The sequence below is a fragment of the Perna viridis genome, chromosome 1 (assembly GCF_037379345.1).
Source record: "Perna viridis isolate PV_CMFRI_1.1 ecotype Kerala chromosome 1, ASM3737934v1, whole genome shotgun sequence".
Lineage (NCBI taxonomy): Eukaryota > Metazoa > Mollusca > Bivalvia > Mytilida > Mytilidae > Perna > Perna viridis.
The window spans coordinates 44,889,816-44,908,144 of record NC_142445.1 but is presented as its reverse complement, the minus strand read 5'-3'; the positions used below and the strand labels follow the sequence as shown (position 1 = coordinate 44,908,144).

Here is an 18,329-nt window from a genome sequence, read left to right as displayed (position 1 = left end):
TATTGCTAGACTTCATTAGGCAGGCTTTTCATACATTCAATGAAAACCAAATAAAAAGCAGTTTGTTTCCTCATTTATTTAACATTTCTCAACAAAATAATTCACATGAAAAATAAATTAAATATGGCTACAGACCAATGAACAATTTTATGAAATGACAGTCACAACAAACATGTGGTGATAGAAAGTAAATACATATTTATGACTGAAATTAAGAGGTATATGCATCCTCCAATCAAACACAGTCAAACTATCATGTAGCAGTTAAACAAGGTAAGGTTTTCTGTAGTACTAGTACATGAAAGCTCCATTGTTTTCAAAGTCTGGATAAAAAATTGAATAGACAGTATTTTCATCATTTTGCTTTTCCACGAGATCTGCCCGACCCAGATTTTTTCCTATCTACAGATGGAGATTTAGGTGTCTTTGGTTTAGCTGCTGTTCCTGGGGTCTTTGGTTTTAAGGTGTACCTAGGAGGAGCTCCTATAAATAAACACAATAGCGTTGAATAAAACACTGATATAGTTGTTTAAATATATAACTAGATTAAAAAAAAAAACGTTATCAAATTAATTTTTGGGGGAGGATATTCACCATATTATGTAGGTATATTTTAGTATTTAAAAACAAAGGTCAATACTCGTCAAATTAGAGCTCTCTTGTAAGGGTTTCTAGAAATTCTGAATGATCAAGCTAGTACAAGGCAATATTTCATGATGAATGTTAAAACTGATTGATTGATTGATTGATTGTTCGGGTTTAAAGCTCGAGCAGCAATACTTCAGCTATACTCAGGCGATGAACATGAAGTGGATGATAAAATGAACATGAAATGATGATGAAATGAAAAATGGGAAGGGACACAAGGATAAAATTATGATTGCCACTAGAAAAAGGGAGAGATGGGTAAGGTCCAGCAATTTAGCCTCCTGTGGCGGAGCGCAAAGGTTCCTACTCCTATCGAATACCACAGCAGGGTTCTTTAACATGCAAAGAACAAGGCATCTTTCACAACACGGTGCACCACTATGGTTTGCGGTCGGGTTTTCCGTATTATAGCCAGACAACCCCAGCATGTTACACGCCAGGGGTACTCCATTCCACCACCTGGGGCACACATCCCAGTTGCTCTGTGGGCAGAGCGCCGGCTAGGTTTCTGAGCACTATTTAGTCGCTTTTTACGACAAGCTTAGCGCTGCTGCAGGACTATACTTTTGACACCCTGGACCTGCATGGGGCAATGTTAAAACAGGACTTGCATACAATTTTTTTTATTTAAATATGCTGTTATAAAAACATCGTGATTTTTTGAAGTACCATACTTAGATTTTCTAGTATACCCCCTAAAATAATTTGGGTGTGCTATTACTGGTATGTTTTGGTTCCATTAATAAGAACTAATAAAGCAACAGCAAGAAATGCAGGGTTTTATAAAAAAACAAAGAACAAAAATAACACAAAACAAAAAAAACAAAAATATTAAAAATCCATTGATATTTTCCTCAAATTTTGAATTTCAAGCAGCCTAATATATCAAAATTTAAGTTGAGGAAGGATTAAAGATAAGAAAAAATTTAAAATTTTTTTGTTTTTGTTTTATGAAACTGGGCCCATATCCTTATGGTCTACCACCAGGGATCGACATGAACAGTAGTTCTGTGTCTACCTAATTTGAGAGAGGACTACCTTATTTTAATTGTTAGTCCTTTAGCATATCAAATTAATTCTTAAAATTTCAAGACTTAAGGCAAGGATCACAAAATAATTTTGAGGACTACCTAATTTATCAGAAATTCCTTTTGGCTACCTAGCAAGGAAAGTTAGTGTCAAACCCTGACCACTAATGATATCCTTACCTAAAGTCTGAGGTCTTGGTAAAGAAGTCTTCTGAAGTTTAAATTCTAAATCTTCCTTTGCATCCTCAATATTCCACTTCAGTTTCTCTAATGTACTGCTAGTATATGTTCCAATCACTTCTTTCAGTATATCAGTAATAGTCTAAAAATATGTGTTTTTGATTACTATCACACTTAAGGTTAATTTGTTACTTGTGATTCAATTTTTTACAGGAAAATTTTAGGATGGCCTACATTTTATTACATAATTAAATTAAACTAATAATTTGCTTAAGAGCTACTTTGCTAGATAAAGGCAATGGCTTGCATGATTGTGTACTTATGAATGTAAAAGCAAATGAATATAGGTTTTTTTCCCAGAACAAGAGAATTGATTCGACAAATCAGATATAATAAGTTATTTTATGATGTTTTCATTCATGTCTTGCACAAAGATATCAAAGACCATGCTAATAAATGTTCACTTAGTTAAGGAAAAACAGATTCAGGGGTGGATTCAAGGGGTGTGGCAGGTGTGCACCCCCCTAAAATATGCAAAGCATGGGTTGTCAGGGATAGATTTAGGCGGTTTTAGGATGAAACTTTAATTTATCACTAATTTTACCACAAAAGATATCTACATTGCACCCACTCTAGAGGAATATTTCAAGAGTTTCATCTCAAAAATTTAACTGTGCACACCTCTAATCTAAAATCCTGGATCTGCCCCTGAGATTGGAAGTTAAATAAAAGAAGTTTTTAGCAAATCTGAGAGACATGTTTATTACATTAGTACTGAAATAGATAGTACCTCTTTTGAAAATTTTTCTCCCTTTTTTTCCTCAATATTTTTAAGTGTTGCTTCCATTTTCTTTTCACAGCCTTCATCAATATTTCCTTTCTGAACCAAACGCTCATTTTGTCTCTCTGTTTCTCTTCTCTGAAGTGTTTCATAATTTTGTTGATATTCCCATATTTTCAATTCTTTAGCCTGTTTCATTGGGACAGATTCTTTTGGGGGAGCAACCTCTAACTGTACATATGGAGTTTGTTTTTCACGATCATTCATAAAAACATACTGAAATAGTTTGAAGTGTTGTAAAAATGTTGAGAAAAGAAAGTCCATGTGAATTTTGAAATTTCGTTCACCTAGCTGAAGTCCGAAATCTGTGCTTTCTGACTGTACATACTTTAACACTTCAATTAAATCTTTGCCTGAAATACATTAAAGAATGTTCTACTGATTCCTGTTTAATTTGGTGTTTGTGGCCCATACTGTTTTAGGATAAACAAATAGGTGATTTATTAAAACCCATGTAGAATGTTTGTTTTTCTTCTGATATTGATCATTCTTTGTTTTTTTTTTTTTAATTTTTGGTCTGATATTGAACATTTTTAATTGAATTTCAAAGTTTGTGCAATATAGTGTCCCAAAACATTTTTTGTGTCCAAAATGAATTTTAATAAGTCCCTATGCTCAAGTGTGTCATACTCAACCTACCGGTAATATTGTGTCCCCACTTGCCCTAACCGTTCAGGGTTTGACCTCTGTGGTCATATCATGCTGCCTTCTGTGAAGCTTTTTATTGTTTGTTTGATGTGTGCTGTTTCAGTATTTAAGCTTAAGTTACAATATAGTTGTTAGGTTGTTGTCCTATTCATTTCCATTATGTTTTCATAATTGCATTCTATTTTACTGAAATGGTTCTTGTACTTTTATTAATTAATTTTCAAGATATGTCAGGAAAAATGTTTGTTAATGAGATTGCAAAGTAAATAAGCTGTACATATGCTTAGCCAAGTATTTTTAGTTAACTGTAAATAATATTCGTTACCATGATTTTAATGGGTTGCAATTGTAAAATTCAAAATTTGCAATTGAACTTTTAACAGATTTTTGCTTGATATAAAAGCCCCAACCCCACTCCCCACAAGAAGAAAATTCAATAGAAAAAAAAATCACAATAATAAATGCAGGTATTTTTCATACTTTACAGTAGTATCATTTCACAGAGATTTCATACCTAAAGAATAGGTTAAGAGATCCTCTGCAAATTTAACAACAAGACAAATCTGGTCCCAAGGAAATCCTTTTTCAACAGCAAACAGCAGATTATCATACAAATAATCTAAACGAATAGATTTTTGCATATCAATTTCCTCATCATCAATATTTAGTTCCAAATATTTAGCAAGTTTTTTCTTTCCACCATTTTTCTGAAAGCAGAGAATGTTTACATAGATATAAAGGTTTTCATTGGATGTCTTTAGTATATTGAATGATGTTATGTGCTTGGTATTATTAATTAAAAAAAATGTTAATGTAGTATCAGCATATTTAGTGCAATAACTTAAGTGATAGTGTATGGATCTCTATGATATTATACTAGTACATACCAGAAAAAGGAAGTTTTAATGCATTAAAAGGGTTATGGCACTTACCTTTAAGGAATTTGTCTAAAATAAGGATCTCTACAACTTTGTATAAACTACTTATTTCTTATTTTAATAAACTACTTATTTCTTATTTCAATAAACTACTAATTTCTTATTTCAAACTCCAAATTTTAAAGATCACTTTCCTTCTGATCAGAATCTTGTCAATCCGAAATCACTATTGAAATTAAGAACTGAATCAATTTGTTTTTCAATAAACATTGTAGATCTGTGTTTTCACACTTGTTGATGCCATTGATGAAAATAATATATTTTCCCTTTGATTCGATAAGGAACTTTCCTCATACATTTTATCTTAAATTTTTGCCAATCAAAACCAACTTGGTTTTGGTTGGCAAAAAAAAAACACACTGAGTGGCATGGGGCATCAACTTTGAATCATCATAACTTTTTCATTTTTAAAAATAATGTAATAATTCTTTGGATCCCTAAACTGCAAATAAAACTCTTTATCCATGGAATTTTTAAATAAATATTCTGTAAATAGACTTTATGAGCATAAACTTTTAATAAAAATTTATATAAAAATAAAGGTTTACATATAAATATCATTACAAATTTATTTATAAAGTAAAAGAGATAAATTCACATATAAAACATGAATTACTTTAGCTAAATGAATCATTTTATAGAACCAAAATTGGACATAAAATAAAAAAGTAATGAAGTTCTGAAAATTGGGATTTATAACCATGAAATTGTCAATTGTTTACTTAGTTGTTTATTTGCCAACCAATTTGACACTTAATGATATGCAAATTAGTGAATGTAGCATCAATAATGAGATTGGCGAACTCTCCTTCATCAGACCTGTAATTGATTAGATATGTATCTCATAGTATTCATTACTCCAGCAGTGCTAGAGGTTGTCTGGCAAGCTATTTTCTTACTTGGTACCATCCTAACCTCTAGCATCTGCCATGCTGAAAGCCACCGCAAATATGGATAAGCTTAACACGTTTTAAAATATTTTAAGTCCATTATTTACATAAAAGGAGTTTAACCCACCGGAAATCAAGCCATAAAAATCCTAAATTTTTGTTAAATACCTAGAAAACATTTGTAAATTTCGACAGTTACCAAAGTGACCAGCCAGTTTGAAGTAGGTTACTAATTTTACAGAATACAATATATTTTTGACAAATTCGTTGGTTAATTTAATATTTTCGTTTGGCAAATTTTAAAATCTGTAATTTTATCAAATAGATGTACACATTCAAAAGGCTGAAAACCAAATTTGAAATTCATTTAAACTGCTTTTACAAAGGATTTCCAGGATTGCTGGATTTTCTCACCAGCCCAGGTAGGTAATTGTTTTTCTTCAGTTTAGTCACCTTCTCCTGTGTTTATAATTATAGTAAAGAAACTCTATAAAATTTTTAAAATGGTGAATATTTTACTATAATTCTGTCTATTTCAAAGAACATCGGAAAGAGTGGTATGCAATATGGCACTCGGAAGTAAAAGGTTGGGGTATGGAAGAACAGAATTCCAACCTCTAATGTTGTACTTGTAGAAGTAACTATTCAATCACTGTATACTATGCTGCACCGTGTAAAACATTTTATTGGTATATTGGTAGTGTAAATGTCAAAGAGTATATCAAAAAATGAATTTATTTAGGATAAAATAAAGTACCGTAGAAATGTATGTACATCAACATTGCACAGGCCACTATTTTATATCGTATGTTTACAACTTACAAGATGACAACTTTTACATAAAATTACTTCATGACATGATTTAAAATTAATGCACAATATTAAATAAATTCATTTTTTTTTCAAACGAGAAGATTTGAATTGTGTGATAATAATCATACAGAGAGTTCAGCAATTTCTCGCACTATTGAAGCTGTCAATTTGTCCGCCATGTTGTTGCTACCAAGCTTTCTCTTAAGATCACGTGAAAATCTCGTTCATGGACACTGAAAGGAATTTTAGCTCTCTCAGTTATAAGCTATCTTGTGTAGGTTTTATTTTATAGTTGTATTTTCAGGGGAAAATGTATATTTCTAGCTGCAGTAATATGGATGTCGACAAAATATATGTCATATACCTTCATTTTAAGATCAGAATCAACCATCATCACGTGACTAGAGACGAGATTTGCAGATGCTTGTCACTCGATACGAAAACATGTTATATCAGAAATACCAGAATAACATTATTTAAAACTAATTGTCAGAGGTAAATCGCGTTAGTAAGAAAATCTATTTAATGTTTATTTACTTTATTTCATCTTCAGTAAAATGCTGCTTGTTAGAAAGGAAATTTCGAGGGAAAAATTCAGTTATTCAGTAGTTTAACTGATAGTAGATTGAAAAGATTTACATGCATTTAGTACAGTAGACTGTTGGGTAGTGTGTACTTGATAATTTAATTGATTATGGACCACAGGTGCGGTCGAAATTGAAGAGGGAGTACCCATTTACAAGAATTGCTAAATTGTGAAAGGGTTGTCTTACCAGTATACCTTGCAAGTGGCCTTTACCTTTTTCATAGATCTAATCATCTGTCTGTACTCAATCAGAATGTAAACCCTTCCTCATAAATGGCAGGTACAACTAGTTAACATGAGAGTAGTTATGTTAACTTTAACTTAATGAATGTATATTGTATAAGAGGAGAAAATCTCCCAGCCAATGTATTGACATATTCAAATTTGTTGATTTACTTCTTTTCTCAATAATTAACATGGTACTGGGTGCAATTATTTATTGCAAGAACACGTGATTAACACAGTACATAAACATAGCATAATAGGCAGGCATAAAGTATGAACACCCTAGCTAAGAATAAACATGACAAAAGCAAGCTAATTTTCATTTACACGATATAAATGCAACATGTTATATTTGGATGACAAAATCATTGCACATAAAGATAAATTGCACACCATATGTTTTGGTACATGGCAAATAGCAAAAAATAAAGCAACCCACCAATAAACTATTGGAGTGGGAGGGTGGGTTTTGCAAAGCTAAGCAGAAGGCCTGGCTGCGGCCATAATAGAAATACTAATCATAAAAACAACATGGAGCTGACATGACAAAGATCCATAAACATAAATTTACAAAAATTCTACTTTATGGCAAGCCAAAGTGGACAAAAATGCCTATTTATTAATATTTTTAAATAATTATAAATATTTATAATTCATTTATTGATATTTATAATTGAATTATAAATATTTATAAATGAATTATAAATATTTGCAAATCAATCTTTTTTGTCTACTTTGGCTTACCACATTGATGCTGTTTCTCATTTTGAGTGATACGACAAGCGGGAATTCATGATTATTTCAAATCACTACTGTTTACAAGATAGTTGTTAAAAAAAGGGAAATTTAAGATTATATTCAAAGTGTTATGATAAAAAATTCTTTTAAAGAAATGTAGCTAATTGCTTAATAATTGTTCAATAGTTAACATAGTGTTTGGAGTAAAAGAAAAATATAATCACTGTTTAGCTTCATTTTGAACTCCGACAATTTTAAATCAACATGAATTATAATGTTCTGATAGTAGTGTGATCACGCCAATGAATTAAGATCACCCTTTAAAATTAAGAAGGAGGCACACTTCTGGCAATGTCAATGAAAATGACAAATATACTTTTAAGGAATGTGATGCCACAGGCAATGATTCTTTGATGTACTGGAAAGTGAATGAGCAGAGACTTCCAACCCTTTCAGTATCATATTACCTTTCAAATGTAAATGCATTGAATTATTCTGTAATATACATGTACTTATATATTATTATATTTTTCAGCATCATGAAATAAAAGAAAATTATAATATATTCATATAAATCTAGATGAACTTATACTTTTAAAACATTTGTAGAAATACTGTACTTGTATTTAAAAAGTTATAACCCACTCAACAAGTGGTAGGAATATTCCAATCACCTTGTCCATCTTTCTGTCATTCCCTTTGACCATTTATTTCACCACTTTTATCTGAACTACCAAAAGATGAATTGATATAAGTTAAGAATGTGACTTGGGCCTTTCCTTCAAAATTCTCAATGACTAGCCTGAATAATAGAGGACTGTATAGGATTCAATTGGCCCAAAACAAAAAATGCAAACATTATTTCATTAGCCTGGATTAATTTTTACTAGCCCTGGGTTTTGGGCTAGTGGCTAAAGGAGAGCACTGGTGACTATATAAATGGGGCATATGGTGTAAGTCTTTCTGGTTGTGGTTACATAGATATCAGTTTTGTGAGACTTTAGTACTTTACATATTTCTCTAGAGTTTTGCCACAAAAATCCCTGCTCCAACTTGAAGGATCAATTTCAAATGTAGTATGTGGCATAGGATGTAAGCAATTTTGGTTGCTGTCCAATATCAACTTCCTGTATGAATGAGGGGAGTACCTCTTGCAAGACAACACATTTAACTTCATGTTTGCTCATGCTTTAGCTTTTTCTTAATGTTAAAATGATTATGAATATCCAATTGTTTTTTCGTTATTTTGGCTTCAGCTTAGTTTTTTTTTCGACAGTTTTCTTGTAGCATGTAGCAAATTGGAAATAAATTTCTATGAAGGATGAACAAAGATTCATTTATTGAATAATTCTGTTAAATACTTTAAAGTTCATTAGGTTTTACCAGTTAATAATATTTACAGTATTAAGCCAAATTAAAAATGATTCTATAAAAGGAGCTTTAGGTATATCTAAAATTAATACAAAGTAATTGTGAACTTAAGAATAATTTTATTTCCTATCCTACAAAATGTATCACCACATATAATAAAATAATATAGTGTGAAATTGATGCTTCTTAGAGATGTAGATAAAAATATGTGGTATTGAGAATGTGATTTTTTATCTTTTTTTCCAGGATGGCATAAGCTGAGTGAAACGCTTATTAAAGATGGATAAAAAGAAAAAAGGAAGGGGTAAGGATAATGGTGGAAAGAGTGATGGCAAGACTTCAAAGGCAGAATCAAAGGCTTCAGAGTCAAAGTCATCAACTGCTGCAAAAGATGACAAACCATCTCCAAAGAAAAAGCCAAGGAATAGGTTGCCACCTATCAGTGATGCTAGAAGTGTTGTTGAAATGGGAACAAATGAAGATGCTGAGTATGATGTGCGTAAATCTTTCACTGCTCCAGATCATGCAAAGACTTGTTATTTCTACAAAGAGAATGACTACACATTTGGTGGTGTAAAAATTCCTGTAAATCCCAGAAAATATAAAAAGTGGGATGTCTTGTTGCTAGAGTTGTCAAGAAAAATTCCAGGTCTTGGTTTTGGTGTTAGGAGTGTCTATACTCCTGAAGGACATGATTCAGTTTCTAACTTAGATGGCTTAACTCATGATGGGAAATATGTTTGCTCAACAAAAAGAAGTACTGCAAGGTGTAGGCCATTAGATATATCAAGAGTTGCTCGAAATCCAGGATGGTTCATGACTCGTCCTCCGAGTGGAAGACGAGAGTACAATAATCTTTTGAAAGAGGATTACAAATTCAAAGAACCAAAATTTAAAAAATTCAAACGAGAATATGACATGACAACTGTATACACTAGGAATCAACCAAAGAAAATCACTGTCTTGAAAAATGGAGAACCTACATCTCAGCATGTTGTGTTATTAAATAGAAGAACAGCACAGACATTCGATCAAATTTTAGAAGACCTAAGTGGAATGTTTCGTATGGCTATTTATAGACTTTATACCACAGATGGAAGACGAGTAAGTACTTTTGTAGTTAAATAAGGATTTCTGTAGTTTAACTACCAAATACCAATCTTATTCTAAAAGGATATTTTTTCATACCCCTGTCTTTTGATGGGCATAATATGGTATACTGTTGTCTGTTGATTGTTTGTTCGTGTGTCATATGAAAACTCAGACAGACTTTGAGGGACTTATTTTCTTTTGTAATTTCCTGGTTATTTGAAGACAGAGAATAGGAAATATGATATTATTTATCTTAGTGCAGCTGTTTATTTATACTTGAATGGGGGACGTACAAATCAGCGAAAATTCAATAAACAACGATGAAATTCCAAATAATGTAACAACCCTTCATTAGATACCAGTTTTATGCTAAATCTCCAAAAATCTTTAGTTTAATAGTCTGCCATTTAAATGTGAATAATGATATGGCAATGTTTTAGATACATGTAGAGGGTGAACCATCAGATGAAGTATTAATTTTCTGTCCTTTTAGATACTGAGTTTAAGTAATTTGTTCCAAGGACCAGATGTTCTAGTGGCTGCAGGGAAGGAACACTTTCAGAAAATGGATGGTAAATTGTTAGAGCCTATGTCTGGAACTACATCTCGAGCCTTCTCCAGGAATCGCACTGGTACTGCTGATGTTGTAGTCAGCAGAATGAAAAATAGGAGAGAAAGACTTGCCAACACAAGTTAGTGTTTCAAAGACCTACATTAAATATTAAAATTTTCTTCTTCAATAACATAAAGACAACAAGTTTCATTTTAGACAATACTCAGAACATTTTTCATTCTCTTTAATTTGCATTATAAACTTGAAGTAGATAACATTAAGATACAATGATTTGATTTAAGTTACTGTACATTGCATAAAATTTGCGTGGCTGTTTGTTAAAAACATAAAAATCAATTTATTTTAGGAGGTAAATGGGTTGTGACTGTGAGAACCAATAAGAACAGGCATGCTGGAACCCAGGCTCAGGTGACATTAACTGTGTATGGACATAAGGGTAATTCAGGACCCCTGCCTTTGGGAAATGGTGATGGGGAACATTTTCAGAGTGGGGCAGAGGATAAATTTGATGTAAGTAATCTTTGTTTTTGCCTACAGGTAAAAACAGGTGTACAATGTAGTAGCTGCTCATCTCACTTTGTCCATCCATCAGTCACACTTCGTGGTACATTCTTTGTGTAATCAGTATCGAAAAGGGATTGAATCATTAATATTCAAACATTGTGCAATGGTTACATACATGCTAAAGGTGTGCACTTTATATTATAGACAAATTTGAATAAATATAAACTTAATTTTTAGCCATGCTTCAGTGATATATGTGTGATTAGCAGGGATTATAACTTAAAAAAAAATGATGTTGGTAGCCACTAAAAAATAGTATACATCAAACTTTGGGGGCTGTTGGTTAGTGGGCCTTTGATAATTTCAGTCCCCATATAGTACATACTTAGGGTAATCTGTAACTCAATAGTGTCAATAAGTATTGAACTATTATTCAAGATTGCATAGTGTTTATGTACATATTGATGATGTGCACCCCCAGCATGTTGAACTTGTCCCTGTATGTTGTGGACAGTACTTAGTTTGTATAATCTATAATCCAATAATTATTGAACCAGTATTAAGTGTTAGATACAAACCTCCTATTGTGGACAAATTATACAAATATACTATCACTGATACATACTTTGTGTAGTTTGTAGCTCCCACTGAAGTTTTTAAAAAGTATCGAAGTTTTCATGCATTTATGCATCTTGCATGTTAAAATTAGCTTCATGCTAGTTGTATATGATATGGTCTGTAATACTAAATGTGTATTGATTTATGCTGTACATTTGAAAATGATGCTGTTCAGAACAGTATTGATGAATGACTGTTATATTAGTCTTAACATGTTATTGCTTTTGTTAGGTGTTAGAATTAATTAGATTTATATTTGAATTTTGTGTTTTTTTTCTGCTTATTTGGAATAAAGAAAATGTATCAAGGCTGTGGTTTTGACAGGCTTTTGATACTTTGCATGCATGTAGACAGCCTCAATATCTGGATTTGTGATTTTTGTGACATTGAACCATGACCTTTGATTTAACAAGAATTTATTTTTATTTATGGTTCGACCCATAGAGATAGCTTCAATCTCATGATAACTCGTTCAATTGTATTTTTCTTTGGTTTTCAGCTGAGTATTGGGAATGTTGGAGAGATTTACAAGATCAGAATAGCTCATGATGATACAGGTGATTCTCCTGGATGGCTATGTGACGAGGCAAGTAATTTGTGGGATAAATGTAGCAATAATTATCTTTAAAACATTCTCTTGTCAAGTAAGGTTAATTAGGTCAAAGAGCTATGTTTTAACACAATTTTTCATAAGTTGTACAACTTAGCAAGTGTTAAGGTTATGTAACAACTTTAGAAATGTAAATTCAGCTTCAAACAATACTTCCTTCATAACTAATTACTACAGAGATAAAGTTTAAATTTTGCAGCATGCTTCTAGACTTATAGCTCTCAAATTTTTAGGCTGAAAAGTTAATATAACAAATAGTGTAAATGGTGGTTATAAAAAAAATTATCAGAGAAAACAAAAGAAAAGATGACCGGAATGTACCTTCCTGTCTATGATTAAACCCATTGTTGTTCGAAATTAGACAAAAAAAAAATAATAGTCCCGTTTCCTACAACCAGCAAGAAAAAAATAGGGTTGATAGATAGGGAATTTTTTTTTTTTCAAAAGCATATTACATTGGATTAATGGGAAACATTTTAGACGTAAACACCAAAATGGTCATAAAATGGTAAGGGTAGGCACACAAATAGGATAGATACGATAGCAGGAAACAGACATTATTTGTTTTGCCTTAGCAAAGTTTTTATGAATTTACTGTTAACAAATCTTAGATTTTAGCCAATTTTAATGATCTCTTTTTAGATTAAGATGCAGGATGTCGATACTAATGAAGTACTTACATTCACATGTCACAGATGGTTGGCTAGAGATGAAGATGATGGTGAAATTTCTAGAGAATTACCTGCTGTCAGACAAGGAGAACCCATTTTACCAGGTTGGTCAAAATTAATTTCAGTAGATAAATGTTAATTAAAAATCATCAATGGCTTAAACCTTTTTTCTGCAAAAAAAATACATGGATATTTACATGAGTTTGGAATACTTTACAGCTAGTTGAAATAGACCAGTTCCTATTTCAATACAAATTTAGGTAGGCTAGTGAGTAATTTAAATAGCTCTCTAGGTAGAAATCTATATTACAATATTCCAATGTGCCCTATTTTACTACCATAGAACACCTGTGTGATCTGTTTTTTACATGTTTAGGTTTTAATAACTGATAATTATGATGGTGGATGGCAAATTTAAAGGTTAAGATCATCGTAATTGACAGCTATTCAAAATTAAAGGACAGTGTCTAAAAGATCACACAGATGTTTTCTGGTAGTTAAGTAGGACACATTGGTTTAATGTTGGGCAGATTTCTACCTGCAGAGTTATTTGAATTACTCATTAGCCTACCTAAATTTGTATTGAAATTAGAACTGGTCTATTTCAACTAGCTGTAAAAAGATAAGTGTTTGATGTTTGCATTTAATAAGATAGTTGCTATGCATAAAACACAAAATAAAAAAAATGTAAATTTTGTGAGAGTTTTTTAGTGAACAGTTATATAAAAATTCTGTACTTGTTCAGTAATATACATGTTTTTCTTTAAAAGACTGAATATACTGTCCCTTATCTTACAGTGATAAGATATGAAGTAACAAGTGTAACTGGTGACCTTTGGAATGCTGGTACTGATGCTAATGTTTACATTACCATGTATGGTGATAGAGGGGACACCGGGGTCAGGCAATTATATTCTAAGGAGAAAGATCTTTTTAAGCAAGGAAAGGTAAGAATTGGTTGTCTTCATTGTTTTGTTATTGTAAGTTGATGTGTTTCACCATCTCTTTAATTTGAAATATCAATTGTCATGTTGTAAATCTTGAAGTATCTTTCATTATGTTTTACTGCCTTATCTGTCTATGTTGGTTCATGCATCATACACCTACTGAAAATACTTTGATGGATTTAAATAATTTTTTGATATAAATGTTTGTCATCACAATGTTTTTGATTGTTTTTGGGATAGTTTGTTTCTGAATTATGAGACTTAAAACACTGAAGAAAATGAGACAGGAGTTTACATAGATTTATCTGATTTTCAGACCAACAAGTTTACAGTAGAAGCAGTTTCTTTAGGACATCTGAAGAGAATTATTATTGGACATGATGGTACAGGCAATGGTAAGACAATATTGACAGCTTTGCACAGGGCTTATTTAAGGAACACTTGATCTTTACATACAGTTTTTTTCCGGACTACAGTCGGTGTGGAGTATAAGTCGAATTGCCTAATTTTGACCAAAATTGACAAAAAAAAACATAGATGAGTCGATTTCGCAGAAAAGTCAAAGGTCAGATGGTGTCAGCGGAGATCTGAGTTGAGCAGTTTGTTTTCAACAGCATATTATTCCAGCGATGTTACTAAGTATAATATTTCTGAATTAAATTAATAATTGTGTTTTTGCTAAAGGGTACTTTGTCTGCGTGTTCAATCATTTTTATTGAATGGAGTGTCAACGGCACTGAAGCGTTAGGTCATCAGGTTAACGAAAACGTAAACATGTCAAACGTGTGCACCATGTGTGAAATAAGCGGGAAATTTTTTTGATGAATTGGTCATAATTACGAGCGGTTATTAATAAACAGTATTACCTGGTATTACGAAATACCATAAAAAATAATTGTAACCTGCAAATTTGGTTGCAATTATCCATTTAGATTACACCTTAACTAATTATTATTTGAGCCATGTGCGAATGTGTTATGACATACCGTAAACGGGTATGAATTTTCATATTAAAGAACACTTGATAATGTCTTTCCAGTTAAAAAGAGTTTTGTTACCTTATCTTCTAGACCTTGTTTGTATATTTTAACAGTTTCAAAGTTTTTATTAACATTGTCATATTCATTCATAAAGGATTGCGGCAATGATAAAAAATATTCAAATTCAATCGCCGGTTTGAGTGATCACTTTCATTGATTGCAGTTTACCAAAAAATTTGAATTATAGCAATCAAAAGTGAACTGACCAAATCTAATGAAATGCATTTTAGATGAACATATTTTCTTGAAAAATCCTTATTAAAGTCAAAGTGGACAATAAGTCGAGGCTGACACTTTGCTGAAAAAAAAATATCGACTTATAGTCTTGAAAATACAGAACATGTAGTTTCATTATATACATGTATATGTCCTTCATTTGTATTATATTTCTTTGTTAATGACATTTGAAAGAGTATCGTTTTGATGTACACAAATTGATGTGGATTACTTCAATTATCATTTCCTGTTACATTACAGTTAGAATGTCTAACATTCCTGTGTACTTTGTTCTTAAGGTAATGGTTGGTATTTAGAAAAGATAACAGTCAAAGAGTCTGGCAGACCACATGAAGACAACAACTTCTACTGTGGAAAGTAAGTTAATGGTTCTTTTTGTTCATTTTATTTCTAGAATTGGGGATAATTAGTGAAGTTATATGACATGATTTTAATTATTTTACCCAAACTTTGTCAATATATTTGAATATATGTTTTATTTTAAATTGTTCATCCTTTTTTTCTGAAAACATTTTTTTTTAATTTTCCAAACGCTTTTGAGTGAAAAGATTTCATATTTAGTAAAACTTTGACATGATTATTTATAGGTTGTCTCCTTTTTTGAATTTTGTTGACCTCTTTTTTAATTGATGGGACTTAAACTTTATAAAATTTGCATGTTGAACATGTCAGCTGATACAAAGTAGAAATATTGACAAAAAAAATAATAATTTCATGGCTTTTACATGATGCATTACTTACAAGAATGATTTTTTCCATTTATAGAAGAATTCTGCTATTTCAAATCCGGATTTTACTGTTTTGACTATTTGTTTAACTGTATATTTACTTCTGATACTGCTAATTTCTGCTTTGTTGACCTTGTAAAATCTTCCCTGTACTAAGAGCATTATCTGTGTCAAAGTTTCAGTTTTGACTTAGTAAAGACAGCATGTTAAAGATTAAAATTTGGGCACAGTTTTCTTACCTTATTTTTGATAGAATACTTCAGATATAGTACAGATCTTGGACATGGAGAGTTTATTATCAAGTTTAAATTTCATTTGCCTATCTTAACATATTGAATGTATTATGGTATATCATTTGTCCTTCATTAACTTTTAAAACAATAACTCAGAAGTGCTTACAGCAATTTCCATTCAACTTTGGTGTATTGTTTATAACTAAAATGATATTTGGAATGTGTGTAGTAATCTAATCACAATATTGTTTGATATTTACAGATGGTTGGATGAAGGAGAAGATGATGGAAAGATAGTTAGAGAACTGAAAATACAAGAAGAATATATGGATGATATCCTGGAGAAAAGAAATGTAAGTAATATATTACTTGTCAGTCTTTCAGCTCTCCTCATTTCCATTTCCACACAATTAATTGAGCAGTTTATCTTTACTACATGGCTTTAATGGCATAAAGCGCCAGTCCGGTACTCTGATCAGCCATGAAATTTGTCGCTAATTGATCTATTGACATCTACTTAACTAAGTTAACTGTAGTAATGGCATCAGTCTTTCCATGAAACTCTAATAATGGCATCAGTCTTTCTGTGAAACTCTAATAATGGCATCAGTCTTTCCGTGAAACTCTAATAATGGCATCAGTCTTTCCATGAAACTCTAATAATGGCATCAGTCTTTCCGTGAAACTCTAATAATGGCATCAGTCTTTCTGTGAAACTCTAATAATGGCATCAGTCTTTCCTTTGAAAGAGAACTCTGTATCAAACACACATCTGTTTGAATGGTCTCACACTTTCTCCAAGTTTCAATGTTAGACAAGAGGTTAACTACTTAAGATTGTTTATTTAAGTTCAGGTTTATTTTTTATGTATTACCTTTTGAATTTCAAAATGATTTATTTTTTGTAATTGAAGATGCTAGGACATGTATAAAATTGAATTTTTTATTATGCTTCTCTAAATGTTAATTGTATTCAGTGGTTAGAGGAGGGATCTCATATGATGAGGTAAACATATAAAACAATTAGCCTGATTTTTTAATGCAAATATAATAGATATACTTACCAATGAATTTTTTTTTTATACCTTTCAGTGGGAGCATGAGAAATGGAAGTTTGAAAAGGACTGTCAAGTAAAGTTTTTCTCTCTAGCAGCTTCGAAGGCTTTGAGAGCTAAGAAGGACTTGAGTGTAGATGGGCTTGGTATAGCAACCGATGAAGAAGGTAAATCTATCATCGAGTAAACCTTCTTACAAAACTATTGCCATGGCAATATATTATAATTAAATGCACTGAAGTGGCAAAGGTATTTTTTTAAATCATCAAAAATTTGAAGAAGGTAAATCTATCATCGAGTAAACCTTCTTACATAACTAATGCATTGGCAAGATATTATAATTAAATGCATTGAAATTGCAAAGGTATTTTTTTAAATCATGAAAAATTTGTGACTTAGTTATCAAGGTACCTGATCATTTTTACATGTTGAATATTAGTAAATTTATTTAGGAATTGAAAAAAAGGCAACAATTATTAATAAAGTAGGTCTACAGTTGTTATTAGATAAAAATTGAAGCTGTTTAAAGGTAAAGCTGATGACAAAACTGTTAAAAGAAGCCAAATCATTAATGCTATTCATAGGGTTTTTATATAGAAGCTAAAACATTATTTTGGCATGACATGGGTTAGGTCCTTATTGTGTGATTTACCGTGGCTCCCAACCTCGCATAGGAAGAATTGGGATTGATTTTACATACGATGTGGATATTAATTTTTGTAGGTATAAACTGGACTGAAGCTGGCATGTTTATTTTTATGTTACTTGCGTATATAGGTCCAACTTTTTTACTTTACCTGTGTATAATGATGTTTGGGCCCAGCTGCAGCCTGCCCTGTGGTGTGAGGGTTTCTTCTTCATTCATTGAAGACCAATGGGTGGCCTTTCGCTGACATTTTCTTCCCAGTGGGGTTGTTGTCTCTGACATATTCACCATACCTATTATCTTTATATCTTGATATGGCGCTTTCCTTTTCAGTTGTGTTCAATGTTGTACCAAAGAAAGCTATGATAAGAATGTTCTGCAGTGCTAAAAATCCTAATCATTATCTCGCCATTGATAATGGTAAAATAACAGTGCTGGTAGGTATAGTCATAGGAATAATACAAGTATT

At 31.6% G+C, this 18,329-nt stretch overlaps 2 protein-coding genes across 12 annotated transcripts in view; one reads left to right on the top strand and one right to left on the bottom strand.

Moving 5' to 3' along the window:
• Nucleotides 1-56: 56 nt before the first annotated feature.
• Nucleotides 57-6,274, bottom strand: LOC148628942 (uncharacterized protein C8orf74 homolog). The gene is made up of 5 exons (XM_088541284.1): nucleotides 6,115-6,274; nucleotides 3,860-4,052; nucleotides 2,647-3,050; nucleotides 1,857-1,998; nucleotides 57-483 (listed from the first exon to the last, which is right to left on the bottom strand). Exons 1-5 carry the CDS (start codon nucleotides 6,163-6,165, stop codon nucleotides 356-358), a joined length of 918 nt encoding a protein of 305 aa, XP_088397410.1. The 5' UTR covers nucleotides 6,166-6,274; the 3' UTR covers nucleotides 57-355.
• Nucleotides 6,275-6,372: 98 nt separating this feature from the next.
• The window catches only part of LOC148628941 (uncharacterized), a 69,244-nt gene continuing 57,287 nt past the window's right edge, over nucleotides 6,373-18,329 (top strand). For all 11 annotated transcript variants that reach the window (XM_088541256.1, XM_088541243.1, XM_088541209.1 and 8 more), the window contains exons 1-12: nucleotides 6,373-6,481; nucleotides 9,153-10,010; nucleotides 10,492-10,690; nucleotides 10,919-11,082; nucleotides 12,194-12,280; nucleotides 12,947-13,079; nucleotides 13,774-13,922; nucleotides 14,239-14,317; nucleotides 15,478-15,556; nucleotides 16,423-16,513; nucleotides 17,252-17,381; nucleotides 18,194-18,297. In XM_088541256.1, the coding sequence (XP_088397382.1) occupies nucleotides 9,186-10,010; nucleotides 10,492-10,690; nucleotides 10,919-11,082; nucleotides 12,194-12,280; nucleotides 12,947-13,079; nucleotides 13,774-13,922; nucleotides 14,239-14,317; nucleotides 15,478-15,556; nucleotides 16,423-16,513; nucleotides 17,252-17,381; nucleotides 18,194-18,297 (2,040 nt within the window). In that variant the 5' untranslated portion in view covers nucleotides 6,373-6,481; nucleotides 9,153-9,185. The remainder of the gene's footprint in view (nucleotides 6,482-9,152; nucleotides 10,011-10,491; nucleotides 10,691-10,918; nucleotides 11,083-12,193; nucleotides 12,281-12,946; nucleotides 13,080-13,773; nucleotides 13,923-14,238; nucleotides 14,318-15,477; nucleotides 15,557-16,422; nucleotides 16,514-17,251; nucleotides 17,382-18,193; nucleotides 18,298-18,329) is intronic.

Excerpts from the sequence above, each read along its gene's own strand:
- LOC148628942 (XM_088541284.1), bottom strand. The coding sequence starts at position 6,165 with ATGGCGGACAAATTGACAGCTTCAATAGTGCGAGAAATTGCTGAACTC. Across the intron at positions 3,051-3,859 it reads TCTCTTAACCTATTCTTTAG|GCAAAGATTTAATTGAAGTG; the intron begins GTATGAAATCTC and ends AATGTATTTCAG. Across the intron at positions 484-1,856 it reads ACCAAGACCTCAGACTTTAG|GAGCTCCTCCTAGGTACACC; the intron begins GTAAGGATATCA and ends GTTTATTTATAG.